At 38.0% G+C, this 13214-nt stretch overlaps 1 protein-coding gene across 2 annotated transcripts in view; it reads right to left on the bottom strand.

Annotated features, from left to right (window-relative positions):
* The window catches only part of ERA1 (Prenyltransferase family protein), a 32433-nt gene extending 25643 nt beyond the window's left edge, over nt 1-6790 (bottom strand). Inside the window, exons 1-3 of one of the 2 annotated variants that reach the window (XM_089148766.1) lie at nt 6517-6790; nt 6320-6406; nt 4307-4412 (exon numbers count right to left, since the gene is read on the bottom strand). In XM_089148766.1, coding sequence (XP_089004892.1) covers nt 4307-4412; nt 6320-6406; nt 6517-6635 — 312 coding nt within the window. In that variant the 5' untranslated portion in view covers nt 6636-6790. The remainder of the gene's footprint in view (nt 1-4306; nt 4413-6319; nt 6407-6516) is intronic. The other variant, XM_089148767.1, reaches the window with a different exon arrangement.
* Between the last annotated feature and the right edge of the window lie 6424 nt (nt 6791-13214).

Genomic DNA, 13214 nt, shown 5'->3' with positions numbered 1-13214 from the left:
TGTTCCGTGGCCGTATCGAGACGGGAATCCACCCCTGGGGGTTAAGTTCCTTCATTTATTTCATTATATATTTAATTATTATATTTTTATCTTTAATTTAATTATTTAAATATTAAAATGACTTGGAGTCTATGCTTGTTGCAGTTGAGTGGTGGTTGCAATTTGGACATGATTCACCCCACTTGAGTGTGATTGCAAGCAAAGTGCTCTATCATGTTCTGCCACTGGTTGTCAGCGAAACTGGAGCACCTTCAGCCTCATTCACTTGAAGAGGGCAACCGATTGGGTGTGAAGCGTATAAAGGACCTTGTCTACATACACTATAATATGAGACAGAGAGAGGATCATATTAGACATGGGATGGACAAAGAGAGTAACAATATCGAGTTGGCCGACATATTTGAGATGGATGATGATGATAACCCAGTAGTTGACTAGATCAGGGACAGTGGAGAGCCATTGTTGGCTGAGGAGGGAGGTCGTCATGGTTATTAAAGCGGCAAAGCGACCAAAGCGATTAGGGCTTTGTCTTGGCGTTTAGGCGACTAAGCAGCGCTTAGGCGGCAATAAAGCGACCAAAGCAGTTTAGTCAATATTTTTAATACAACTACTTTTTAATACAAATACTTTTTATAATAAACTAAAGAACTAAACAAACATTCAACAATCGCATTCATAAAAGTAAAAATAAAAAAAACATTCAAGAAACACAATTATGAATAACAATATTTTTCATATATAGTTTAGTCAATTATTTTTAACGTGACTTTTTTGTTAAATATACATGAATAATATTCGAATTGGAATCAAAATTGATGTATCTATTTTTCCCTTTTTTTAACCAAACAGTGTTGACATGATAAATTAATAGATCTCATTATTCTGATTTCCAAGTCATTGTTTATTTAATGTTTCATTGATTATCAATGTCGAATATGGCTCATGCTTCACATTCTGTTGCCGACAGGAACTTTGGGCCTCGAAGTTCATTTGAAAATTGGGCCTCGATTCCGAAATGGCTCACATATTTAAATTTATATACGGCATTGTAGAATAAATGATGATTAAAAAAAAAGAAAAAATAATATGCACAAATTAAAAAATGTAAAAAAAAAGCGGCTGCTTTAGCATCTAGGCGGCAATATGGCGCAAAAGGCAGCAAAGCGGTAGTGCCTAAGCAAAAAAGCGGCAAGAAATCAGCCTATTAGTTAAGCGGTCACAATTTAAGCGGTTCAAAAACCGCTTTGCCGCCTAGGCGGACGCTTTGATAACCATGGAGGTCGTCCCAGTAAACAAATTGTAGAGGTGATGGAGGATGATGTGGAGGACTTCATGGCCCAAGAGGGGAGTGCACATGCAACGCCCGCCCTCCCTTCGTGCCACACCCTAGTGCATCCACCCAGAGTGAGGATTTGATTGTCTGGTCCGACTGAGGATGAGGTGACTCAGGCCTCTGGTGATGACGACGATGGTGGTGATGATGACGATGACGGTGATGATGGAGGGGATGAGAAGGGTGTTAGACCTCGTGATCAAGATTCAGCTAATCCTAGGGAAAGACCACCACCACCACCAGTACGTGAGAGTCAAGGGGGGAGGACGACCACCGAGATTCATAGGGAGGGTCAGTTTACCCACGTGACACAGGATCAAACCATACTGGAGCTGCATCTCGAGGCCAAAATGTTTCCTCTACATATTCGAGGAAGGGGAAGGGGAAGGGGAGACAGCACGGCTATAGCACAGAGAACACGCCATCATATGGGTCCTACCGTCTGGTTGATGCCGAGAGCTTGGTGGGATCTACGAGATCGATGAGCATTGATGATTCTAGAGACTCCTCCACCTCCAGAGGATCCAGATGGCATAGGCCTACAGAGTCCTCATATGATAGTGTTGTGGAGACTATTGGTTCTACTTGGTCGACTTATAAAGCTTATGGTTATGGACCATATGGTGTCCCTCCTGGCTATCAGATTCAGGGTAAGGCCAATCAGCCACTAGTGGAGCCTTATGGTTTTGGAACTGCTTATGGTGTCCCTCCCACTGTCACATATCGAAGTCAGCCACTGGGACCTTATCATTCTGCTGACAGCCAGGGTGCTCCTACATTTGTTGAGTAGATCTCCACTCTATTCCACAGCCACCAGGCCCACCACTAGCCTTTCCATATGCAGTTGAGCCAGTTCCTTATTTGGAGATTCACAACTTCCCACCGTGAGGAAATCTTATGTATGTGGATAAGGTCACATACAAAGCTACAGTTGCTGACTACGTCGATAACTATATGGGGCGAACATCATGGGACTTGTATTGCCATTTGTATGGGGTGCAGACGGAAGAGAGAGACATTGAATAGAATAGACTTGTAATTAGTAACATACTAAGTTACTAACATTCTCGCTTCTTCTCATATGTAGTATATATTTGAAAAGTTGGATGTTACATTTTCAATAGTTTTTTTGGTAAGCTAGTAGTTCTATAGTGTTTATTATGCTTGAAATAGGTAGTATGCAATAATCCAAATCAATTTGAGCCCATATAAGGCCCGGTTATAAGTGTCCAAAAAAAAGTGTCTAGTTTCGGTCGAAAAACATAGGAATTTCAGCCTTTTGCAGCGTCGAAATTCCCATTTCGAGAGAAATTTGTTCCTTGATGGATGCTTGGCCTTTATTCAGCAAGTTTATGTGACCATGGGGCCCATAAGTTTAATATTTAGGCCAAGTACGAAAATAGGCTTTTATGTTGGTTTAATTGCTTTATTTATGTAGATTCTGCGCAAGTTAAGTTATAGGGGTAGAACAGTCTTTTTCCAATGCTTTAATTTAGTTTTAACAATCTAAGTCAGTCTAAGGTATCAAGTATGATACGGAGTCCTTTTAGTTTAGTTTTACGTCCTACTTGAATTTAGAGTAGTATGTTGAGTACAACTAGGAGAGTCAGTTTGTAAGTCTTAATTTCACTAGACTTCTTATGTAAGGCTATAAATAAAGCCCTAGCCCCTAGGCATGTAAAAAAAGAGAGAATTCAGAATATAATTAATAAAGAGTATGTTGCGCGCCTAAGAGCAAGGTTAGTAGAGCTCCGCATCAGAGGTGAAGGACCTCCATGTGATTAAGCAAGCACCCTAGGGTTTCTATTTGAAGGATTCTCCTTTGCCGATGCTTGTAGTTTGCCTCCACTTCTTTCAATCTCCATCATACCCCATTACAAGGCTTGTGTTACAAGTTACAAACAAGTCAACGCCTAATCACATTCTCCTTCTCATACCACCCTCTTTTTTATTTTCTTGAATTTCTTGAATTTTTGAACTTTCTTAAAGACCCAAAATTCAAGTTCATATTACGCCAATCTAGCCTTTGAATTTGACCCAAACTTCAGGAACCTCTTTACCCCCCAACCCTAATGACCTTCCATCCCAATTCCAGCCCCATCAGACCAACCAAACCCTAGATTTAGCCATCCTTGTTATTATCACCGTATTTTCCCTCCAAAATCAAGAAACCCAATAACTCCCAAACCACCCATCTAAAATCATTGGAACTTGAAAAGATTACTCCAAGGATCAAAATATAAATTCCTTTAAACTCCTTTCAAGTTTTAAACCCATTCCTCTAAGTTTTTATCCCATCTCAAATCTACCCAAGAATTTATCAACCTCCCATGGGATGGTTAAAGTATCCTTCATACCCTAAATACCCTTATTACCTTTATCCATCTATATATCCCATCAAACAAAACCAAACCCTAAGCAGGGAATAAGAACACAATTGTTACGAACCAATTGGGCACCACCCATAGACCTAACCCCAAAATTTCAAGGAACGCCTTCTTGATTCCATATGAGTTGGGTCTCTTGAAAGATCCTGGAAGAACTTCAGTTTGTACTTTGTGGTTTGGAAACTAACCCAATAATTATGTGGTTTGAAATGATATTTCAAAACCATTATGCACTTGGCTATTGCATAGGGGAGGACGAACAAAGAAGTCAAAAAATAGCATATGAAGGATCAATTCTGCAACCCTAATGCTTTAATACTCCATAGTATATCTAGAAATACCATATACAGTTGTAACAATCATCGGTTATATGATTACTAAAAGCTGCTTGTCCTTTACAGTCATTCTAGGAGAGCATAACAGTTGGGATGACAAACTACTTCAAATAAAGTGGATCAATTTTTTGACCCAAAAAAAAAAAAGTAGAAATCAAACAGTAGCAAGAGAGTTTACTTCCGCATCAACCAAAGCAAAATAGAACTTCAACCATAATCAGGTAACAAGAATGCAGGTTAAAACGTCTAACCTGACAACGACTGAGAAAGTCAATAGAATTATTCTCCAATTCAGAGTCAACGGATTCTCCCAATAAAGCAATTGAGTGAAGGATCCAATAACAGAGCCACGGTCGGCTATAAACAAGTTTGTTGTATGCATTAGTATGAAAATAAAGAAAAATCAGTGACTGCAGAATATCTATACAAGAAAAACTGCAATACTAAAAGTGGTAGGCTTAAAATTTCCAAAGATGGGCTTAGCTGATTCTGTTTTTTAAATAACTGAACATAGCTGTAAACCTATTTCTCATGTCATAAAAGTTAAAGGGCTTCCTAACAGGTTAAATACAAGAACAAGTTACAGCAAGCTGTGAGAAGCAAATTTATGTGAATATGTGCACATGCAACAGCATAAACTTTGTTGCATTCTTTCCATTCAAACAACTCCCCTCTAGCAACTTAGCCAGGAGAATGAAAAATAAAAGTCACAATTCTTGCTTTTTCTCTGAAACAGTCATCCACCGACAACTGGATATCAAGTCATCATTGCAGCAAGTCCATAATGTGCAAGAAAGATGAGCTACATTAAAAGATGAATCCGCAAATCACTTCATTCTCAACATGAAATTAATCATAGTTTTACTGGTTCAACTGACAGAGAAGTCAAATCCATCTGCGCAAGGCTTTAGTGAGCAAAAGACGTGATAATATTGAATTTGCAACACTGCAAAGATATCTTTCAACAAACACATTACCAGTTAGTTGTATCAGAAAAATCTAGTGGCCACTGCTTACACTATAGGTAAAAGATTTGGGTTGGTGGGTAAATGCCTGGGTAAAGCCATCAGCGCGCCAAATTGCACAAAAATGCCATAGTTTAAGACCAAGTCTAAACTCACCTCTCCAAGTACCACACATGGTGGGACCAGCACTCAGCAATGGACCTTTTATTTTTACCAAGAAATCTTAGTTGGAATCCAATGGATACACGAACAAGTAGAAGTTTCAAAATTTATTATCTGAGATTCTTAACTAGCTAAGTCTTAGTTAGCTGTCTTGTGCTTGTCAAAATTTATCACGGAATCAGAACTCAGGTAACCGATCGTAATCTCCAGAGTAAACTTATGCTCACATTTAATTGAGGCAGACAAAAGCTGCTGAAAGCTATTCTGACTTGCAAACTATTTACATTCCCCTGTTGAGGCATCAGCTACTACCAATACATGCGAGCAGTATCTATACCTTGACAGGAGGTTCTAGGTGTCTTCTAGAACAGCAATATGTTGCTGACGTTAAAAGTTGTAGGGGAGAATATGCAAGTAACTAAGCAAATTTTTAACATTATGTGTCAAGACACCTACACAAAAGCCTAATAAGTGATCAAACATAGTGGTCATACTGAGTTTTCCACCTATAAAATGTCTGACCTGTAACAATTTCATCTTTTAACAGGCAAAACAATATAATGGGCTCAGAAAACTGATCATAGACGTTCTCCAAGGACACTCTACCAAGTAGCATGAAGGACGAGAATAAGCAATGGGACTAAACCCCAAGCCCAATCCTAAAATCGTGGAGACTGAAACCCATGACGATATCATTCCAGTTTCTAAAAGTCTCGTCTCACATCAATTTTGGTTGTGTACTTCCAATTGGAATAATGTAGCGGAGGAAAGTATAAAGTTTCAATTTTAGTCCTCTTGAGGATAAAAAGTAGAGCAAATAGATAAACCATTCTTGAAGATAACTATACTGTTCACCCTTTCCGCTCATACACTTCAAATAGATTACTCTCCTGCACCTCACGACAACTAGAAACCAAAAGCATAAAGGAGAACCACATGATTTGCACGAAGAAGTACATATGAAGCGGCACCATTAGGTAATGGACGCTTAGTAGTCGACGCATCAAATGTTAGATTGTTTCATCCAGTAAACGTTAACAAGGCAAAAGTATCAACGGACGATAAAGAATTGAGCATAGATTCAGATTCGAAAAACAGTAAGTTTAAGAAACAAGAATGAAAGGGAAAGCGAAGTACTTAGCGTCCAACACAGTGAAGCTCGGTCCAAGTTGTCGGAGTCCTTTGGTCAGAAACTCCAGGTGTTTATCACGACGAAGCTCCAACCTAGCGAGAAGATCAAAAGCATAAGCTAGGAGATGAACTAGATCGGCACTCAAACAAATCGAACAAGTGATGAATAACGAAACCCTAGCTGATATCGTAAGAAAACTTACGCTATGGTTTGGGCATTGTGTGGTATACTACTGAAGAGTTGATACATCTCGAAAACCTTCCTCTCCACTTCCCACTGCTCGAGCTGTGTCACTGTCGGTCGCGAACTAGCCGAATCCATGACTCTGACACTCTATCAACTGATCAACTGCTCTTCCTTTTCGCTATATAAGGGCAATGTTACGAACTGCTGCTCCCATGGTCAATTTCTGATGAAGGAAATCGATCGCAAACCACAGTTACCACACTCTCGGTGATGTAAAAAAGACGCTCTCGCGGTGGTGTGAATGAACGGGCGAAGAACGGCCAGCTGGATGGCACACAGCCTATGATGGACCCACATTTGTATAACAAAGTATCGGAGATGGGCCCACTCTTAATGTGAATGAATACAATCAATACAATATAATCAATATATCTCTCTATTGTTTTTTTTTTTTTTGGTAAACAATATATCTCTCTATTGAATTCAATGAATTATACCAAAATACAATACTCAATACAAAACGAACAATTGTTTCCAAAAAAATGAGTACAACAATACTCTTGCACTTCAAGTCTTCAACGTATAAGAACACACTTGCCCCTATCCATATAACCAGCTTGGCTTTTGTCCATGGCAATCCCATGGAAAAAGTACTCAAAGCTATTGCTTGGGAGTGCACAAATAGAAAGGTGAATCAAGTCTTACTAGAAAACCGAAATTTCGACCGTTGAATTTTGATGGTTGAGATTTCAAATTTCGATCTTACGGCCAAAACTATTTCGCTTCCACGTAGGAGGTCAGAGTTCGAATCCCCTCGGGGCCAGGAGCAAAGCCCCGTCTATATTAATTATATAAAAAGCGCCTTGAGGATGTAGTCGTGGTGCGCGTATGCTGGCCCGGATGAACCTCATTTCCAAACAACAACAACAAAAAAAACTCAAGCAAAGTCCCTGGGAATACATGCTCTGTCCCCTCTTAAAATCACATGATCAATACGATGTTCAATAATGATACTTTAAGCCTAATCCTTGGGGCCTAGGACTCTCTCAATGTGCTCGTTCTGAGTCCGGATCAACGACCCCGACGTTTGTGCTCCCCGATGCTTCCTGACCACAAATATCAGAGGGGCCACAGTAAAAAACAATTTTTGAAAAAAATAAAAATAAAAAAACTTTTTCTCCACCAGTGGGACCCACTGATTTTTGTGGTTAGGAAGCCATGAGAGAGAAGATCCGAATTCCGTGTGCGTAACGTGTTATGACAATGGTCTCTGTTTTATTTGTCCGTTGGCACATATGGTTGGCTCGCAATGGAACTTATTTGGGGCCTGGATATAAGCCAAATTCAGGTAGAGCGGCAAAGAGCTAAGGAAGCCCATATAGGGAATTTTGGAAAGCCCATTGTCCACCTCAGGCTCAAGACCCAGCTTAGAGCGAATGAACGGAGTCGAATATAGGTCAGGCCCAAAGGAAGTGCAGCCCACCACCTTTGCGTTGGGCTAAATTAAATTGTGACGCTGCACTGGTTATGAAAAAGAGAAATCGGACCTGGGCCTGGGCCTGGGCCTGATTATTAAAGATGCCGGGGAAAATATTATAGTAGCTGAGTAAAATAGTTGAATTACAAATGTATATATTCAAAATTCGATTTTTTTTTTTAGTAAAATGTCCATTTTATTAGAAACTGGAAAGGAAAGAGAGATTACATCCTCTGATTACGTTTACCTCGAGTGTTCTAAAAAACTAGTTCGAACAAGCCACTTGAGAAGTTACAATGGTCCAAGAGGGTTTCCGAAGAAACCATAGCGAAGTTAGCAAGAAAATTAGCACACATGTTAGATTCACGGATATAATGGAAGAACACAACCCTGTGGAATCTCCGTTTGATCTCTTGAATATCATCAAAAATATCCTGCACCACCCAACGAGTGCTCAACAATTTCGTAATGATTCAAATGGCCATTTGGGAGTCGGATCGAATTTGCAGCTTTGACACGCCATGGATAATCTTTTACTTGACTTATGGAGTGGTCGAATTTTTTCGTATTGATTTTATATCTTATATTGTAACCTCAAGTAATTCCACAAAAAGATTCGAATATTTCATAGCATAAAATCAAGAATTTGAATCTTCTTGAGGTTGAGGACAAAGTATAAGAAAAGAGACAGAAGAATATTTATTGCACTTAGTTAACTTTTCTTTTATTTGAATTCAATATATAAGATTATCAATATGATTAGTGATTAATTTATTATTTATCTGGTTTAAAAAATATATATTGAAATGTTTTACTTAGAATAGTTTTTTTTTTTTTTTTTTTTTTTTTTTACAAAACGGGGTCAAAAGACCCAAAAAACAAAACAAATCAAACTAGAGCACAACTCTTGAGACAATCATCTCTAAGGATGTCTGTCATTTCCTGCGGGGGATCATTGAAAAAGATCAGATCATCTCTTCCAATTAGCCGCCTCTTAGAAAACCAATCAGCAGCCTTGTTATTTTGACGCCTCACATGACTAAATCTAACATGGCCTCGAGAAGCATATAGGCTTCGAATTTCAGCAACTAATCTTCCCATCGATCCTTGCTTGTTAACTTCTGGTTCCAGTAACCTTATGGCCTTCAGCGAGTCTGATTCTATTTGGAGTGGCCATGCTCCCATATCCAACGCTACCTTTACCCCTTCTTTGATTGCGCGCAGTTCTGCCTCTACTACATGGCATAGAGGAATCTTGATAGCAAATCCTCCTCTGAACAGACATTCTTGATCCCAAATCACCCCAGCTAATTGAGTGTAGCATTCCTTCACTTTCACAGCAGCATCCGTGTTGCACTTAAACCATCATCTTCTAGGGCATGTCCACCCTAAAACTTCCAATTCTTTACTTGGATCAAGAACAGGGCTTCGGCATGTTGTACAAGCTTCCTTATTGGCTCGATAAAATTTTTCGATAATGAGCATACCATTCCCTGGTCTGGAAAAATCTACCTCATGGATAACTTGATTTCGCCATCCCAAAAGAAATTGTAGGGTACACACAAATCACTCAGGCCAATCGTTGCTCCATTTGGTAGCAAACCCACAGATATTGGCATAGATCCATTCCTGCTTTTCGCACCTAAAAAACCATATTTGATTTCGTGGTTTAACCATACGTTTCCAAATGCTTATTGCAAAGCAACAATCCCTAAATACATGTAATACATCTTCCACCTCTGTCATGCAAATATTGCATTTATCATTATCTTGAAGATGCAAGTGGCGCTTTCTAGCATTAGTCATCAACCTATTATTTACAACTAGCCAAAAGAAACTGCAAAATCGGTTTGGAAGATGAAGTTTCCAAGAAGTATCCCAAAATTTTTCATCAAATATTCCCATATCTACAGCTGGTTCGTTCTTTATCAATGTCTCATATGCAGAGTGTATCGAAAAAATACCTTCAGTGGATGGGATCCAAGACATCACATCAGATCCATTGTTACTAGAGGGAAGTGGGATATCCTTCAATTTGGTGCAGATTTCTGTAGGGATGTATCCCTCAATTTTTGTTGTCCATTCCATGCCATTACTTTCCAAGTATTGGTTAACGACTTCCCACTGCCACTGACTGGGAACTGGAGAAATCACATGGTCTTCCAAATTACCTTATATATCTAACCAGTAGTCCCTCCAAAAATAAGTGTTCCTTCCATCTCCAATTTTTATTTTGCAAAGCTCTTTCATTCTATTTTCAACTCTGCAGATAGCTCGCCACAATGGAGAATCAGGAGAGGTTGCTTTAAAGGGATGTTTACGCCTTTTTGATCCGTATTTATCTTGAAGAACTGCTGACCAAAGTGAGTTTTGTTTTTTAACCCCCCAAGCGAGTTTCATGATAAAGGCTTCATTCATCACCCGAAGCTTCCTAAAGCCTAAACCGCCTTCCACCTTCGGTCTACAAATCTCATTCCAGCTCACAAGATGTGCCCTTTTTTCTGATTTGACTCGCCCCATATAAAGGCTCGAGTTAGTTTTTCAACTTCACCAATGACCCCTTTTGGAATCAAAGCTATCTGCATCGAGTAATAAGGTATAGTCATTACAACTGATTTTGCCAGGACAATTCGTTCCACTAGGGAAAGCGAAGAAGCTTTCCAACTGGAGAGCCGATCTGATACCTTGTTAATAATGTATTGATAACTACCTTTTTGTCTCTTTTATAGTGAATAGGTACCCCTAGATATCTGCCCAAATCATCTGTCATGGTAAAGCCGCTTCTTTGTGCAATCTCCTTTGCTCTCTGGCTCTCTACATTTTTGGAGAAGAAAATACGGGTTTTCTCTGTGCTCACTTTGCTTCCCGATGCATTGCAAAATTTATCCAAGCAGTCCTTCACAATGGTAATTTGCTCTAGGGAAGCTTCTGCAAAAAGAACTACATCATCAGCGAACATAAGATGGGAGATTCCCATCCCCCCTTTCCGAATACGACCAGGGATCCACTTCCCTACAGCCAATGCATCTTGGATACAATGGGTCAATCTCTCCATGCAAAGGACAAATAAATAGGGTGACAAAGGGTCCCCCTGGTGAATTCCTCTAGAAGGTTTAAATTCTTTTGTACCTTCCCAATTCCAGAGAATTCTAAAGGTAGGACTTGTAACACACATCATAATCACATCAACCAGTTTAGATGGCACTCCTGCTTTCAAGAGTGAATCAGCAATAAATTCCCACCGGATTACTTAGAATAGTTAATCAATTAAAACAATAAGTAAAAAAACACCCACTTTGATATTTTTTATCATGAAATAAATTAATTATAAAATTTAATTAGAACTGACAAGAAAATAAAACAATAAGAAGAAGACCATGGAAGAGTGACTATCCCAACAATATTAGATCTTTAATTATCATAAATATTAGTTAGGAATTAAATCTCATGTAACCACTCCATAAGTCAAGTAATCAAATAAAATGGCTGGAGAAAAACTAGGGATACTCATTGTATATGAAAGGGGACTTTGCATAAGGTCTTATTCACCATATTGTGTAATTAATACGATTATAATAAAAAAATATATATATATATGATTAAAAATTATAAGAAAAAACTGTAAAGAAATTTATACTTTTTTTTAATCCAAATATGTCTGTCACATTACCCTTATACTTTGTACTTAGTCGACGAGATCCTTCACATAAATTTTAATGATAATAACGTTTCTACAATTTCCTATATATATGAAATGAATAATTAATTTTTAAGATTATATGGAGGAAGGCAAAAGGTACAACTGTGCTAAAGAAGACTTCCCCTCTATTTTACTATTTTTTTCTTTCAAAATAAATGAATTTCCTCATATTTATTGTTGTTAATGGTGTAATTAAAAACTAAATTTGCATATAGTCAATGCATACATAATATTTTAAGCCCCGCACCACAAGAGAAAAGAAGATAGCACATTACCTTTTTTTTCTCCAGTATTATCTTAAAAATACTAAAAAGATTACTATATGTTTGTATATAACTTGCATTGATACAAGAGCTAATGAGATTGCACTTAAAGGTAACAGTATAAATGTGATTTTTTTTTTCTAAATGGGAGAAGAGAGGAACGAGGAGGAAAAAGACTTTGTTGCAATATCCATGGGTAATGATATTTTCACTGAACTTCTTTGAACAAATAAAACTTTTGCAAGGTTAAAGGCTATGCGATATCAATTTTCTATACAACTAAATATGCATAAAGTTCGAATTTATTGGATTGTAGTATAGACATTAATCGTGCTTTCCATTTTTATTCTTCTTTTATATTATAAAGCCTAAAAAATGAAAAGAAAAGTATTGCGTAAGTTACCAACTCCATGGTGGGGACGGGGTGGAGGTTTAATGGGTGGAACCGCAGAAGAAAAACCCTAAATTGGATAAGCCCTAGAAAAAAAATAACACAAAAAATAAGGCACCCAAGCATTATAAAATTGATATTTATCAAAAAGAGAATAGCATCACTAATTGAACTCCCTTTGTGCCTCTTCTTTTAATGGAAGGACATGAAAAAAGGCATCACTCAATGTTGAAACCTTGAAACCTCAATGTTCATCTCATAATAGTGGAATGAAAAGTGTTATCCTTGTACGAAGCTACATTTCAAATGGCAAGCCCTACTATAGAGTCGAGGCATTTCATGCTTTCTTTCACTCATTTACTTTAAAATATAAACCAACATGCAATCCTTGTAGGGCCAACATTATTTTACTAAACAATGCCCAAAAGACAAGGGGTCATTTAAAAAACTAAGAGGCTTATATGTATTGAATAGATTTGATTATTGATTATATTATTTATTAAGAGGAAGAAATCCTGTTGCTATCTGCCCATAGAAGTGAATTTTTTTTATTTCCTCTTCCAGAAGCCATTGATATATTTTACTTTTATTTTGGAGTGATTTTCATATATTTCTTTAAGATAGTTTTTAAAATTCCACATACGCTGAATCGAGAATCGAGGGATTTTTAGTCACTAGGTATATGTGGATACCCTAGGATACTATTTAGCAATGTATGATGGGGTCTTCGGGTGAACTTAATGGGTCACACACCAATGATGCAATCAAAATCTTATCCTCAAAAAATTCGAGCAAATGTCACATTTGAGGAATACCATATCTTTTCCTTTTTTCTTTGTCAAAAGAATACCATATCATGCTCGTCAGTTCTTTGTAAGTGAGA

The sequence above is a fragment of the Hakea prostrata genome, chromosome 3 (genome assembly GCF_041222555.1).
Source record: "Hakea prostrata isolate BN-2017 chromosome 3, UWA_Hpros_2, whole genome shotgun sequence".
NCBI classification, from domain to species: Eukaryota; Viridiplantae; Streptophyta; class Magnoliopsida; order Proteales; family Proteaceae; genus Hakea; species Hakea prostrata.
This window is presented reverse-complemented; position numbering and strand designations above follow the sequence as displayed.